The 16,801-nt window shown below is 46.0% G+C and overlaps 1 protein-coding gene across 1 annotated transcript in view; it reads left to right on the top strand.

Moving 5' to 3' along the window:
• The window catches only part of LOC147985086 (uncharacterized), a 65,096-nt gene extending 54,921 nt beyond the window's left edge, over positions 1 to 10,175 (top strand). The window contains exons 3-4 of the mRNA XM_087541398.1: positions 10 to 774; positions 9,764 to 10,175. Coding sequence (XP_087397524.1) covers positions 10 to 774; positions 9,764 to 10,175 — 1,177 coding nt within the window. The remainder of the gene's footprint in view (positions 1 to 9; positions 775 to 9,763) is intronic.
• The last annotated feature ends 6,626 nt before the right edge of the window (positions 10,176 to 16,801 follow it).

Raw genomic sequence — 16,801 nt, 5'->3', positions numbered from 1 at the left:
CCACAACATGATTGAGCATGGACACATTTGCACCAACATCTCTCCGACAACGACATGTAACGAGATGCCCCAATTTCCATGTGAGGCGAGCCACCACCACATGAGTGACATGAGTGACTCCACCACACGTGACATTGAGAGCATTTCCTATGAGAGGATGAGTGTGACCACCACTAGCCCCACACTTGAGAGAATGCAACACATCCTATGTGAGGTTGAGAGCCATTTGAGTGACTCCACCAACCATATGAGTGAGAGCATCCGAGAGGGAGTGAGTGAGCCACAACACTTAGTGAGCGAGGTAGTTGACACGGCATGTGAGGCCACTTTGATTTCTAACGACTTAACCTCTACTCCTAGTGTGTTTTCTTCTTTGGTGCTAGGTCTCCTACATGACGACACGCCTATCCTTGACAAGTCCATACCTCCAATGGAGACAATGATGGCCATGGTGGAAGAAGATGCACCACCCACATGGTTCCATCATGATGAAGATGACCACGACTTGGTCTTCGACACCTCACCTACAACACATGAGAGATTCTCCAAAGGTAACATAGGTGATGGTACTTCTATTGTCCCACTAGCGGACTATGTCACCAATGATTTCTTGCATGATGTTGACACACCTATTCCCATGCTTCATTCTAGTGCGACTTCTTCATGTCATGACTCACCTATTTATGATAAATATGATGATGAGCATGTTGATTTGCCTATTTGTGATGCTATGCTCCATAGGATATCATGTGAAAATTCTATTGGTCACATCATGTTTGAAAATCAATTAACCTTGTCATATGCTATGAGTGAGATATCCCATATTGCATCATTTCAATCTCAACATAGTGACTATGCATGCCCCGCTACAATAAATCCCATTTGCACTTATGGCAAAGATGACGAGATGATGGTCATTGGCTTTTGTTTTTCTTGTGATGATATTGATATGCTTCCTTTACATGATCTGCGCAATTCATCTACTATGCCATGCCATGATCACATTGTTCCAAATATGCATTGTTTTGGATGTTGTCAATATTCTCCGTGTGATGTTTCCACTAATGATCATGAGGAGACCCCCATAGTTTCCTCATGCGTATTAGGAGATTTTGATGCATTCCATACATTGCATGATTCCCATAATTGCTTGCACCATATGCATTCCATGCACAATAATGCTCTACATATTTCTTGTGATGCATTACACAATTTGAGTCTCCATTATGCTATACATAATAACAAACCTCTCATGATGGATGACATGTTTCTATATCACGCATCTCATTTATTTGAGCATTGGCTATTTTGTGCTAACCAACACAAGCACGTGCGCATCATGATGGATGATGTGTACATCTACCACGCACACACAATTTTCCCTTTGTCTTTGTTTTGTGTAGGTACTCACGTATACTCATCAACCTCTCAATCCCAAGAGTTGACGAAACGAGCTCTTGAGAGCATAGATGACTTGGGATCCCGTGAACTACCCTTCCCACCGCTCTCTTCGCGCAACGTATACGCGCATCTCTCTCACTTGGATCTCACATGGCTATGGGCTATATACCGCTTCTCGCTTCTTGCTCATTTTACCGTGTTCACTTTGCATGCTATGCTTGCTTCTATGCCTTTGCCATGCAATTGTGACCCTTGCTTGCATCTACCCATGATTCACCATTATGCTACTTCTATGTATATTTGCATGCTTGGTGGAGATCCTTGTTGCTATTGCCATGTTTATCATGTGCCTCATGCTATTGATGCTATTTTTCGCATATCTTGCCTTCATGCTTGTGATGTGTCTTGTGCATTATTCATGACTACCATTTGCACACATGACATACTTAACATGATTCCTTCTAGTACGTTGCATCTTTGCACTACTAGCTTGCTTGCCTTGATTCATATGATTGCTTGCTTTATCACATCACCCATGTTCCATTATTACTTGCTTTCTTGGGTTGATGACGTATATGTTCATGCCTCTCACATGATACATATTGTGATGCATGCTTGCTTGCTTGAGCCTATTCTATTTGGTTGTTCTCACATCATATGCCTCCGTACTATGAAATGTTCCCTTGTCCTTTCTTATGATGAGCATGATGCATCCACTTGTTGGGTATTTTACCGCACGAATGATAGGTTTTCCGCTAACCTCATTTGTTTTTCTGAGTGTTTGTCATGTTCTTTCATGTTGAAGGATTCACAAGGCGATACCGTCATGACACAATTTGGTCATGTGAAGGCATACACGATGTGCAACACCAACATTTGCGAGAATCTCCTAAAGGTGAACTCCTTCCCTTTGAGCCATCCTCAAATATGCATATTGGATGGGTCACTCTTTCATTGTTGTTTCCTTCTTCTTGTCTACATGTTACATCTATTGGATGGAGGACCGACATTGGAGATGGAACCCATGGACCTTCAAGTTGAGGAGCGCTCGGATTTATTGGATGCACCTTCGAACCTCCACTCATGCCACGACATCGAGCATTGGTATACCAACACCTCCATATTTGTTGATTGTGTTCACACATGTCATGCTCGATGGACATATCATACACATGACAAATTTGCATCTTATGCATGGATTGACTCACATCATGATTGCCTTGTTGCATCTTGTATTCCCATGTCATCCATGATATATGAGCTTGTGCATTTCACTAGCAAATTTGTTGTGATACACCTTGATGGCATATTCGTACGTCATGATCTTATTGCCTACCATCAATTGCATGATCACATCACATTGAGCATCCATTACCATATTCATGCTATTGATAAACCGTCTCACTATGACATCATTTTGCACCGTGGTTGCATTGATCACATCCATAATACAATTGTGTGCATAATGAATGATTTTGCTCCCATGAATGCTTTACATGTCATTTTACATCATTTGGATAAGGATCTCATGCATTTTCATGAACAATTCCTTTGGACGAACTCATGTTTATTTGATGGACACCTTGTGTGCATTAACCAGTGTATTTCCGAGTGTCGTTTGTGTTTGCTCTTCTTGCATGTATACCACTTCGGCGACACCTTGGAGTACTTGGATTGCGCAATGTCTTCAACTCCGTCCAACTACAAGTCCGTCCACGACTACCGTTTCCATGGTGATGAGGATCACGATCCGAGGTTGGATCTTTCCCAAGGGGGGGGAGATGATGCGGAGCATCCCACGTTCATCCCCATGTACACTCCGACTACTCTCCAATCCCTAAGAGAACATAAGACGAGACCTCATCTATACACCATTGGACACAAGGTGAACTCGCTCCTCTTCGAACCATCACTTTCCATACGTGAGACATGGCTACTACCTCAAACATGTGTGCTATGCATGACCAGGAACCAAGAGGAAGACCATGGACAAGAAGGCGAGGACACCAAGCGCGAGGAACGAGAAGAAGAGCTACAGAAGAAGCTCCAGCCACCGGACGACCGGCCCGGACCGGACGACCGGCATTCCCGCACCCGAGCCAAAACGTCGGACGTCCGACAAGTACCGAACGACCGGACCCTCGTGAGCCACCGGACGTCCGATACCCGTCGGGCGTCCGACGCCTGTCTGTGCACAGTGTATCGGGCCAAGCCCATGTATCCCTTCGCCCTCACTTACCCCTTCGTGGCCCTAGACTATATATACTCCTCCACCTCCACCATTTGAGGGTTAGCGTTGGTTTAGCTCATACTTAGAGATAGAGTTTCGCTCATCCACATCGGATCTACTCCTCGTGAGAGACCGCGGACTCTTCAGAGAAGATCCCTTTGGATTCAAGACCTCCTTTTGGAGAAGAACATCAAGACCTCCTCACGGAGAAGACCGGCTACCTTTGTATCATCCGTTGTTGACTTTGGATCTTGTATCTCACATTTGTGTTCATCGATCTAGCGCATGTGTGATCTATTCTTGTTGGTTAAGTGATTCTCTCGTGTTTCCTCTTGTGTTTTCCCTCGTTTTCCCCTCGTGTTCTTCGCGTTCTTGGACGGGATCTGCTCCTTTCGTGAAAGATTGGCCCCTAGGGTTCTACTGTACATCACCTCTTGTATCGTCCGTTGTTGACTTTGGATCTTGTATCTCTCTTTGTGTTTCGAGGATCTAGCACATGTGTGATCATTCTTGTTGGTTTGAGTGTTCTATTGTGTTCCCTCGTGATTTTCCCCTCGTTTCCCTCCTCGTGTTCTTCATGTTCATCGCGGGATTCCCTCCTTTTGTGAAAGATCGGGCCACTAGGGTTCTACCCTACATCAGGTCATTAATGGGCCAGAATATAGGACGGGCTGGAAACGGCGCAATGGGTTAACAAGCTAGAAATGGGCTGATTCTTGCGACGGGGCGAATTTGGCCCATTAGGGGAACAAGCCTGTAACGGGCTGGAAGGAATCAAGGGCCGGAAAGGAGCCCAAGAACGTATGGGTCGTCAGTAGGTTGAAAGCTAACACGGGCCGGAAACGGCCCATGTGAATCATGGGCCATTAACGGGTACAAAGAAATTTACTGTTCATTATGGGCTAGAGTCACCATGGGCCTCTAAAGGTCCTAAAGATATGAAGGCCTCATATGGGCTGAAAGACATCATGGGCCATACATGGGCCAAAAGTGAAACGGGCTGGTGTTATATTCGACGGCCCACATGATGTTCTTGGGCTGATTTCGGGTAGGCCCTAACAGGCCGTGAGTTACCGGGCCGTAAAATGGGCTATTTGCAAAGAGACCGCTAATAGGCTTTTCATGGGCCAGCCCACTAACTTTTGACCAAGTAAAACAGGTCGGCTTTTGTAAGCTAAATGGGCTAGTGGTGGGCTGTCGCACGTGTCGACATATCATAGGCGCCTATCTGACCCACTGACGAGCTGACAAGTGTTTCCTCCGACCAATCAAAATTTTACACATGGAAATTCCTCATTGATCTGGGTTGTTAACGGGTTACCGGACCCAATAGCTTAACGGCGACCCGTTACGGTGGATGCCACGTGTCGGTCACCCTTGACGAAAGCACTTATGTGACGCGCGATTTATCGTCATCGAAGTGGACACTTCTGTGATGATAATTTTGGTAATGGCATGGAACACTTCTACGACAGCACAGGTATGACTATCTTGATTCTGTCATAAAATCGCCATGGATGTACATGCATGACAGAAAATGTAACCTACTGTGACAAACACGTATCATCACGGAAGTGCCTTTTTTTTGTAGTGCACATCCTAAAAATAAAGATATGATAAAAGGGATTTCATTGCCAGATAACATGGTAAAGAAAGAGAACCATGGTATCTTCTCTCGTTCCTCTTTGGACAAAGGTTTCAAACCACCAACTCTTTAGAAATCTCTGAGGAGTATGCATCTGGGTAAAGCAATGGTTAAAAACCCCATGTCTTTTCTCACTAAGCCTCCGAAAAATAAGGATAAGGAGGATTTTGAACTCTTTGTTGAAATGTTTAGATCTATCTTTTTGCGAATACGCTGCCTCCATATGATAAATATATGAAAGATATTGTCTCTAATAAAAGAAAAATACCTAAACCTGAAATTTCCACCATTCTTGCAAATTATTCTTTTAAGGGAGGAGCACCTAAGAAGTTAGGAGATCCAGGAATACCCACTATACCATGCTCCATTAAAACAAGTTATGTTAAAACTGCTTTATGTGATTTAGGAGCTGGTGTCAGTGTTATGCCTTTCTCTCTATATAGAAGACCTGATTTAAATAAGTTGACACCTACTGAAATCTCTCCGCAAATGGCTGATAAATCAACTGCTATACCTATCGGAATTTTTGAGGATGTTCCCGTCGTAGTTGTAAATGTTACTATCTTAAAAGACTTTGTTATACTTGATATGCCCGAGGACAATAGTATGTCGATTATCCTTGGTAGAACCTTTTTGAATACTGCAGGGATTGTTATTGATTGCAACAAATCAAGGTCACTTTTCATGACAACGGTAATGAGCATACGTAATCCTGAGGAAACAAATTTTGATGAATAATATCAACTCTATTAAAAAAATTACGATAATTACTATTCAAGGTTTTGAATTTTCTCTTCCAGACGTCAAAAAGAAATATGAAACTCTTATTGTTAGGGAGATGCATATCCCCATTGAGGCAACATAGTGTTATATGAAAATTCTTCGGTTTCATGTTACTCAGAAATAGTTTGTTAATAAGACTTGATCAACCTTATTAATGGATTCTTTTTTAGGGGCATGTGGTCGGTGAATTTAGTAAGCACAACCTATTGTACCTAATGTTAGTTCTCTATCATTTAAAGTTCAATAAGGTAAAATGCCATGATTATCCTGACTTTGAATTGTCCGTGCAATAGAAAATGCCCCGAAAATAAAAGTTCTCGGAATGAAAATTTAGTGTGATTTTTTATGCATTATTTAAGAATTTTGGGCACTGAACACACCTCGGTGGGGTGCACCTATGAGCCACGAGCTCACAGGGCTCGCCTACCCACTAGGTGTGCCTAGTGAGCTCGTGGGTCCCATAGGGGGCCCCTCACTTATTCCAGCAGCCCACTACCTTCTTCCACCTCCAGAAAAAATCACCATTGCCTCCAAACCCGTGTTCTTGCTCCTTTTCATGCAATTTTCGATCTCCTTGCTCGGAGCTCCATTTCCGAAACTATTTTGGGGAATCACTCATTCGTATGTGACTCCTCCAATGCTCCAATTAGTTTTTGTTCTAGTGATTTATGTTTTGCAAAATTTGGTACTATTGGTGACCATGTATATGAGCTTGCATGTTGAATTTGTATGGTTAAAAGTATTTCTGATGCATGATATAGCCTCTAGACACTTGTGGGAGTAGTTGCTATTGGTTTTGTTAAGTTTTGTTCACTTTTATTTTGGGGACTATTTTTTTAGAATTTTTTCAAAATAAAATGATTAGGAAGATGTTGAGGGGTTCCTCGAGCCGGAGTGATGAGGATATGGCTACCACAGTTACACCCATATCCCCTACTATTTTACATCTTGGAATAGTTGCTAGAGCTCAGATACGCTAATTAAATTATCAGGTACTTTCGTTTCTTGATAATGTTTCTAGTGTTCATGAGAATATGATGCTGCCTAACTTAGATACATTTGTGTTGCTTGCTATTGAAGGGCCTAGCACGAACAAGAAGGTTGAACATTGGAGCATGGTCAAGCACGGAGATGAAGGTGTGTGCGAAGAGAACAAGAACAGAGGTTCAAGTGGAGATTTCCGGACTTTGAAGCCACCATGATGACATACAAGAAGATGGACGAAATATACAAGATGGCCTTTCAGAAATTTCGTCCATAGCTTATTATTGGTGTTGCGCCACCTTATTTTGGGCCAGGCCCATGTAATCTATTTTTAGAGTCCATATTGTAGGGGAAACGACTTAGGAGGTGTTTTAGTCACACCTTGCCAAGGGTGGACAAAATCCCCTCTCTTTTCCCTATAAATATAGCCCTTAAGGCATCGTTTAGACTTGGGTTTTATTGTAACATCCCAAATTTTCAATTTGGAATGTTATTCATTAGATCATCATTGCATATCATGTTTTATTGCTTTCCGTTCCGTAATCCTCGAAATCCTAAGCAACTCAAGGACCCTCGGAGAGAGTTGGGGATTTCCCGGTTTCATATTTGATTCTTTTATCAAATTTTGAAACGAGGATTTTGGTTTTAATTATTTTTCTCTCCGAAAATATTTCATATTAAAATACAAGAGAGGAGATAATATGACTTCTCCAAAATAAAAGAAATATTGGAGGAAAAATACTACAATCAAATATTTGTTCCATTTGGATTTTATTGCAATTTTGTTTGCATTAGAAAAATTGCACGTTTTCAAAATTGCATTTTAGGGCCAAGAAAATTGCCGGTGTTTCTGATCCACGGGCACCTATGGGACCGGCGGACCGGGTCCCTTTTGGTACGGCGGGGGGCGGAGGTTGCGCAAAGAGCAGATCGAGGCGAAGCAAGCGGGCGGTTGGTCGTGCCAGGAGTAAATCGAAGCGAAGCACGCGAGCGATTTACCCAGGTTCGGGCCGCAAGGATGCGTAAAACCCTACTCCTGCTTTGTGGATTGGTATTGATTTCTAGCTCGGGAGCGAGCGTGAGTGTGTGGAATTGCTGAACCTCGCGACAGCTCTTGAGGTGGCCGACCTCCTCTACGTTGCACACGGGCCTCCTTTTATACTCAAGGGGTTACCGACATAGAGCAACGGGGGCCAAGGGCAAAAATGGAAAGGGCGCCGTGGGTAGGCACAGCTAGGTGCTGTAGTAGGCACAGCTAGCTGCTACAGTGTTATCATACCTAACCCTGACGGCAGGGGACAAGGGCATTAAATGCCCGTCTGTGTCGCCTAGACAGCACCGAAAGGGACCGCTAGGGACGCCACCGTCTTGCCACGATGGTTGTCTTGCCAGCGCCCGCGTGCCACCGCACGCCCCTAGCTGTACAGCCTCCTGCCACGTGCGCTCGGGAGGGGCCCCGGAGCGACACGTGGGTGGATGTGCTGGAGCGCGGGCGTGGAGTGGGGGCTTGCCGCGGCAAGCGCCTTGCCGCGGCCGTCGACTTGTCGCTTCCGGGAGCTTGTCGCTCGCCGGGCCTTGTCGGGGCGCGTAGCGCGCCGCGGCAAGTTCCTTGGAATGCCTCGGACGGCCTTCCCGGCAAGCGCCTCTTGCCGGGGTCTTGGGACGCTTCTGATGGCCTTCCCGGCAAGCTCCTCTTGCCGGGGTCTTGCCTTCTTCCCGGCAAGCTCCTCTTGCCGGGGTCTTGTCTTGAGTACTTTGTTCTTGAATGGTCTTCAGAGGGACCACAAGGAATCTTGGCGGTGACCTGGCAGGCCTTGCCGCGGGACGCTGCGACTGCCCGTGCACAAGTTCGGGGTACAAGGGTACCCCTACTCTAGTACACCGACAAAAATGTTCATCTCGTTCTAAATATTTTATTTAGACGGTGAAAATTTATTTTGGCATTTTTAGTTTTTTATTTATTTTTCTAGGATTTTATTTCGGTCGGCGAAATTATTTAAAAAAAAATCTCGCGCCCGACTGGGCCTAAGGCCCAGCCGAGCCAGGCTGCCGCCGCCGCCGCCCCCGCGCGCGCACCGCCGCCGCCGACTCGGACAAGGAGTCCGAGCCGGACTCCACTCCACTGCCGCCGCCTTGATGTAACACCCCGGATGTAACTTTCCCAATTTGTACTCAAACTCTTGCCGTTTCCGGCGTTAAGTTATTTTATTTTCTCGGGTTCGGGTTTTTGTCTCCGTGTGTTGTTATCGTTGTCATGCATCTCATTTCATGCCATCATGTGCATTGCATTTGCATACGTGTTCGTCTCATGCATTCGAGCATTTTCCCCATTGTCCGTTTTGCATTCCGGCGCTTCGTTCTCCTCCGGTGGTCATTTCTACCTTTCTTTCGTGTGTGGGGATTAAACATTTCCGGATTGGACCGAGACTTGCCAAGCAGCCTTGGTTTACTACCGGTAGACCGCCTGTCAAGTTTCGTATCATTTGGACTTCGTTTGATACTCCAATGGTTAACCGAGGGACCGAAAAGGCCTCGTGTGTGTTGCAGCCCAACACCCCTCCAATTTGGCCCAAAACCCACCTAAACCTTCTCCATCATCTAGATCGTTCGATCACGATCGCGTGGCCGAAAACCGCACCTCATTTGGACTCTCCTAGCTCCCTCTACCTATAAAATAGCATCTCCCCCGAAAATTCCGGATCAAATCCATCCTAACCTAGTCTCCTCCCACCTCTCGCTGACGAACACGTCCGATTCGGGCTGGACGTGTCCGCCACCGCCCGCCACCGCAACGTGTTAGCCGCCAATTCGCCGAGTCGCGTGCCCACTTCCCCGCCGGCCCGCTCGGCCCAGCCGGGGCCCCCGCGGCCCGAAGCCTCGCCGCCTCGCCTGCCCGAGCGCGCTCGCCGGCCCCGCCGCCTCCGCCGCGAGCTCCGCCACCGCACCATCGCCGCCCCGCTGCCGCAGTTCGCCGGCAACAGCGGCCACCATCGCCGCCCCGGGTCCGCGCCCCTCGGGTTCCGCGCCCGGCCGCGCCTCCCCGGCCCCCTCTCCGACGAGTACCTCGTCGCCGGATCCCCTCTCCGGCGAGCTCCCCTTGCGACTCCGGCGAGAGTCCGGCCATCCTCGTAGAGCGCGCCGCGTTTCAGATCTGGACGTCTACAGTAAACCCTAATTTCGCGAGGTGGTTTTTCTTCTAAGTCCCTGAAATCCTAGATCCAAGTGCTCGTGTTCATAGCATTGTATCTTTGCATCCGTAACTCCGATTTGGGCATATAGCATATCAGAGAGTACATCATTTCATTCCATTGCATCATTTTCATTTGAGTTCATCTCGATGCCCGCGATGCTGTTCGAAGAGGGCTACTTGAGATAATTGTCAGATCTGCTACTCCATTTAGCTTTTTGTCATTTTTGCCATGATTAATGTGTGCATGATATGCCCCTGAGTTCTACATATGTTTTGTTAAGGGTTTTGCCATCTTTCCATAGGTGCAACCCATGTATTTTTGTGATGTGTGTGGTGACTAGCACAAGGTTGCCAAGTGAGGCACTTGGTAATTCTGTTTTCAGGGACTTAGCGTTTCCACTAAGTCCTTGATCTGTTTATCTCATATTGCCATATGTTCATGTTGTTTCCTAGAGATCCGTGCCTCTTTTGAGGATGATCACTAAGGATGTTTTATTAATATTGTAGTGCTCTATCCATCCATGCCTTTGTTTGCAATTATGGAGCACCCTATCTTGAGTCAATCGAGTTCTACTTTTGCTACTTTGTGAATCTCGGTAGATTGTCAACTTGTTTGCAATTTTGCCGAGGATGTTGTAGTTGTTCCGTGCATGCTATGCTATTGTTCTTGCCATGTCTAGCTTGCATTTTGTGTGTTCTTGATAGATGTATGCTTAGCTTGTCATGACTTGCACCGTAGTGAGTGCATCGAGCTCGTAAACATGCCTACTTGAGATATGTTTCAGCATGTGCCAGTTTTCACTAAGTCTGAAAACTGATTATGTTTTTGCCATGTTCACATGCTTGCAATTGTATTTTCTGATCCCTTTTGGCTCAAGGTCACTAAGGGACTTTTGTTAACTCTTTGAGTAGCTCCATGTCATGCTTTACTTTGCCTTGTTCAGGTCCTGTATCATGTAGTTTTGTTGCTCCGAAGAGTGCTACCTGATCTGAAATTCCAGACAAGTGTTAATTTCACTAAGTCTGAGATCTGTTTGCCATATGTATTTTTGCCATGCTTGTTTGATCCTGTTAATGGATGATTTGGCCGTAGCTCAGTGCTAGACTTTTGTTAAGCATCTTGAATGCATCCCTGCCATGTATTTTGTTGTCATGTTTGAGTGCTATAGCTTGTTCATTTCGTTGCATTTAGATGGCTACTTGCTGTAAATCGCAGACCGGCGCCATATTTGAATCGCTTGCCATTTCCAAACCGTAACTCCGATTCCGGCGTTCTATATATCGTTTTCAAGCGATTTCATCTCATCTTTCCGGTGGCACACTTGGATTCCCAAGTTGAGGCCAGGTTCATGCATCCCTTGTCAAATCTTGCATATGCATCCCGCATCGCATTCCGCATAGCATATCATCATTGCATCATATTGTTTGATCCTTGCACGTGGTTGATTGTGTCCTTGTTGCTTGTTTGTCTTGTTTGGGTAGAGCCGGGAGACGAGTTCGCTAACGAGGAGCCCGTTGAGTTTGCTTTAGAGGATCCAGTCAACTCTGACAACTGTGCAGGCAAGATGATCATACCCTCGAAATCACTACTATCTTTGCTATGCTAGATTGCTCGCTCTTTTGATATGCCAATGCTACGATGCCTACCACTTGCTTTCAAGCCTCCCAAATTGCCATGTCAAAACCTCTAACCCACCATGTCCTAGCAAACCGTTGTTTGGCTATGTTACCGCTTTGCTCAGCCCCTCTTATAGCGCTGCTAGTTACAGGTGAAGATTGGAGGCCGTTCCTTGTTGGAACATTTATTTACTTGTTGGGATATCATTATATTATCTTCTTATCTTAATGCATCTATATACTTGGTAAAGGGTGGAAGGCTCGGCCTCTCGCCTAGTGTTTTGTTCCACTCTTGCCGCCCTAGTTTTCCGTCATATCGGTGTTATGTCCCGGATTTTCCGTTCCTTACGCGGTTGGGTTATAATGGGAACCCCTTGATAGTTCGCCTTGATTAAAGCTTTTCCAGCGATGCCCAACCTTGGTTTTACCATTTGCCACCTAGCCTCTTTTTCTCTTGGGTTTCCGGAGCCCGAGGGTCATCTTATTTTAGCCCCCCCCCGGGCCAGTGCTCCTCTCAGTGTTGGTCCAACCGAGCGATGTCCGGGGCTACCAGGGGCAACTCTGGGCTGGCCTACCCGACGTCTTGCTCATCTGAGTGTGCCCTGAGAATGAGATATGTGCAGCTCCTATCGGGATTTGTCGGCACATTCGGGCGGTGTTGCTGGTCTTGTTTTAACCTGTCGAAGTGTCTTGAACAACCGAGATACCGAGTCTGATCGGAACGTCTTGGGAGGAGGTCTATTCCTTCATTGACCGTGAGAGCTTGTCATGGGCTAAGTTGGGACTCCCCTGCAGGGATTTGAACTTTCGAAAGTCATGCCCGCGGTTATGGGCAGATGGGAATTTGTTAATGTCCGGTTATAGATAACTTGAACCTTAACTTAATTAAAATGAATCAACTGAGTGTGTTACCGTGATGGCCTCTTCTCGGCAGAGTCCGGGAAGTGGACACGGTGTTGGAGTAATGTTTTCGCAGGTTGTTCTCTAGATTCTCGCTCGCGGTTTGCCTCCTCTTCTTGCTCTCTTTTGCGAATAAGTTAGCCACCATACTTGCTAGTCGCTTGTTGTAGCTCCACTCATATTTACCTTGCCATGCCTATAAGCTTAAATAGTCTTGATCGCGAGGGTGCGAGATTGCTGAGTCCCTGTGGCTCACAGATTACTATTAAACTAGATGCAGGGCCTGATGATTCCGCTCCAAGAGACGCGCTTGAGCTCAAGTGGGAGTTCCACGAGGACTCTCAACATTACTATGTTTCCTTTCCTGATGATCAGTAGTGGTGCCCAGTTGGGGGTGATCGGGACCGTGTCGCATGTTGGGTTATCTTTTATTTTGGCGCCGTAGTCGGGCCATGAGTGTTTGGATGATGTAATGTTATTTATGTTCTTAATTGACGTGGCGAGTGTAAGCCAACTATGTTATCTCCCCTTTATGATTTATATTACATGGGATGTTGTGAAGATTGCCTAACTTGCGACATATGCCTTCAATGCGATTATGCGTCTAAGTCGTGCCTCGACGCATGGGAGATATAGTCGCATCGAGGGTGTTACAAGTTGGTATCGGAGCCTTCCCCGACCTTAGGAGCCCCATTGCTTGATCGTTTTTAGCGGCCGAGTTGTGTCTAGAAAAATGTTTTGAGTCATTTAGGAATTATATATCGGAGAGTTTAGGAATTCTTTTTACTTCCCAGTCTCCTCATCGCTCTGGTAAGGCATCCTGACGTAGAGTTTTGACTCTTCTCTTCTCAAATTTCACTAAAAAAAATTTAGGATCACGCGGGTATCTTGGAATCGTTCCGATGGTTTTATGATGAGAACATTGTCTTGGTGCCTCCTGTCAGGGGTTTTGTGGAAGTGTCCCGGGAAGTTGAGCTCTGAGGTGTTGTCGTCATAATTTTATCGTTGTAGTTCTGGAATACCTGAGTTTAGTACGCCGACATCGAAAATCTCTTTTATGCAGTTCGTTGGTGAGATAACCTCGACGCCACCCAGTACTGGGGCGGGAGTTCGGGAGTATCGCCATAACTTGTATAACGGATGCTTTTCGAAGGTTGAGGTAGATGGTTTCCGAAGGTTTCTTGGTTATGTGTTGAAGGATGGATACAGCTGGATGTAGGATTTGCTAGTTTGGGTGAGATATTATGCTTCCCCTGTATCCCCAACACCTGATTACATAACCGGAAAGGTTCGGGAGTTTCATAGGTGGGAATTCTAGTAGCTCTAGTTCTTCTTCCACGGATATTTGGTTTGAGATTGGGATTTCTTACCGAGTATTCGTTCTTGATCCGTACCTTGTTGTTTTATTTCTCTACCTTAATTCTACGTGGCTTCTCAATTTATGGATATGTGACCATTTCAAGAGGAATGCATTCGTTCATTTTGTTCGGATGTGAAGACTATATGTTGCAATTTTCATTCCGTTGGATTCAGCTTCAATATTTGTCTATCAATGTGCTAATGGATGTCAACCTCTTCAGGATGGCTCCTCCAACGCGCACGACTCCGAATCCTGATCCGCCACAACCTCCACCTCCTCCGGAGGCATGGCAAGCTGTGATGGCCGCAACCAATGCAAACACACAGTTGATCATGCAAATTCTCCAAGAGCGCAATCAAGGCAACCAAGGGAACCAAGGCAACAATCAGAATCACTTTGCTACACTCAACCAGTTCCTTGCTAACGGGCCAAAGACTTTCAGCAATTGTGTTGAGGCAACCGATGCTGACGATTGGCTTGTGGATCTGTGCACGCATTTCGAGTGCAGTAACGTCAGGCCTGAGGACTTCGTCAAGTTCGCTTCCTTCCAACTCAAAGATCAAGCTGCAGAATGGTTCCAGCAGTACAAGGACTCCAGAGGTGGACGTGTTATCACCTGGGATGAATTCTGTCAAGATTTCCGAGCTCATCATATCCCTCAAAGCGTGGTTGAAAGCAAGCGTGAGGAATTCCGCAAACTGAAGCAAGGCTCTTTGTCTGTCTATGACTACAACAAGTTGTTTCAGAAGCTCGCCCGCTTTGCCAAGCAGGACATCCCTGATGAGAAGAGCATGATATACCAGTTCAGGGGTGGTCTCAGAGAAGAAATCCAGCTAGCTCTTGTCCTCTTTGAGCCCTTGAGGTACGATGAGTTCTACAATATGGCACTGAAGCAAGAGGCTGCTCAATTGAGGTGTGATGCTTCCAAGAAGTGAGTCGGAGATGTTACTCCTTCTTCCTCTACTCAAGTGGCCAAGCAGCAGAAGTATTGGCTTCCTCCTCCTCCGTTCCATCAGCCGTATCAGTAGAAGAGCAAAGGTGGCAGTGGAACTTCCCACCCACCCAACCCTGGCTTTCAGAACAAGACTTCGTCTCAAGCTCCAAGATCGAGTGCTCCGTATCACCGTCCGCTTTTAGAGGTCGCGTGCAACAAGTGCCAACAGAAGGGTCACTATGCCAACAAGTGCTTCAACCAGAGGCGTCTTCCTCCTCCTCCTCATGTCAGATCGGCAAGTACATATGTGGTCAAGCATAACACCAAGTCCGCCAAGGTCAACTTGCTGAATGCAGCTCAGGCAGAGGACTCACCAGATGTGATCATGGGTAACCTTCCTGTTAATGACATTCCCGCAAGAGTTCTTTTTGACACTGGTGCATCGTTATCATTTTTATCGAAGCCGTTTGCATCTATGCATGATGTGGATACTATTGATTTTCCTAAACCGATAGCGGTTTCTTCTCCGGGTTTGTTCATGAACACCAAAATGATGGCTCCGGATGTTACTATCACGTTGGGCGATTACAAGTTTCTTTCTTCTCCAATGGTTCTTGGTAACTCGGATATTGATCTTAATCTCAGAATGGATTGGCTTACTAGGCACAAGGCACATCTTGACTGTGCAGCCAGGCAGATTCAATTGACTCATTCGTCTGAGGATGTAATTGTCTTTGCCGCTCGTGATGATACCATCCGTATGTTTTCTCTCAATGAGAAGGGTGAACTAGATGCCATCTCGCAAATTCCAGTCGTTTGTGAATATCCAGACGTCTTTCCAAAAGAGCTCCCAGGAATGCCTCCGCACCGGCCAGTTGAATTCGTTATTGATCTTGAGCCCGGCACGGAACCTGTGTGCAAGCGTCCTTACAAGCTCGGACCTGAAGAGTTGAAGGAGCTGAAGAAGCAACTCGATATTCAAGAGAAAATGGGTCTCATCCGGCCTAGTTCTTCTCCGTGGGGTTGTGGTGTTCTTTTTGTGAAGAAGAAGGACGGAACGGACCGACTTTGTGTTGATTACCATCCATTGAACAAGAAGACCATCAAGAACAAATACCCACTTCCAAACATCAACGAGCTGTTCGAACAACTTAAAGGTGCCCAAGTATTCTCCAAGCTTGATCTCCGTATGGGTTATCATCAGATTCGAATCCGTGAGCAAGATATTCCCAAAACGGCTTTCAGGACAAGCTATGGTTCTTATGAATACACTGTCATGTATTTCGGTCTCGTCAACACTCCTCCGACGTTCTCTCGCATGATGAACTTCATCTTCAACTCCTACACCAATGACTTCGTTTTGGTCTATCTCGACGACATTCTGGTTTTCTCGAAGAACAAGGAAGATCATGCCAAGCACTTGCGTTTGGTTCTTGATAAGCTCAGGGAACATCAGTTCTACGCCAAGTTCTCCAAGTGTGAATTTTGGCTCGATGAGGTTCTTTATCTTGGTCATATCATCTCTGCCAAGGGCATTGCCGTGAATCCTGAGAAGGTGTCTGCAATTGTGAATTGGGAACCTCCTCAGAACGTGAAGCAACTCCGTAGCTTCCTCGGTCTCGCAAGCTATTGCCGAAGATTCATTGAAAACTTTTCTAAGATTGTGAAGCCTCTCTCAAATCTTCTTCAGAAGCACATCAAGTACATTTGGTCTTCGGAGTGCAACATTGCTTTCAACACTTTGAAAGAGAAATTGA

Source organism: Triticum urartu, chromosome 2A (assembly GCF_056163025.1).
Source record: "Triticum urartu cultivar PI428250 chromosome 2A, HENAU_Tu73, whole genome shotgun sequence".
NCBI lineage: Eukaryota > Viridiplantae > Streptophyta > Magnoliopsida > Poales > Poaceae > Triticum > Triticum urartu.
This window is presented reverse-complemented; position numbering and strand designations above follow the sequence as displayed.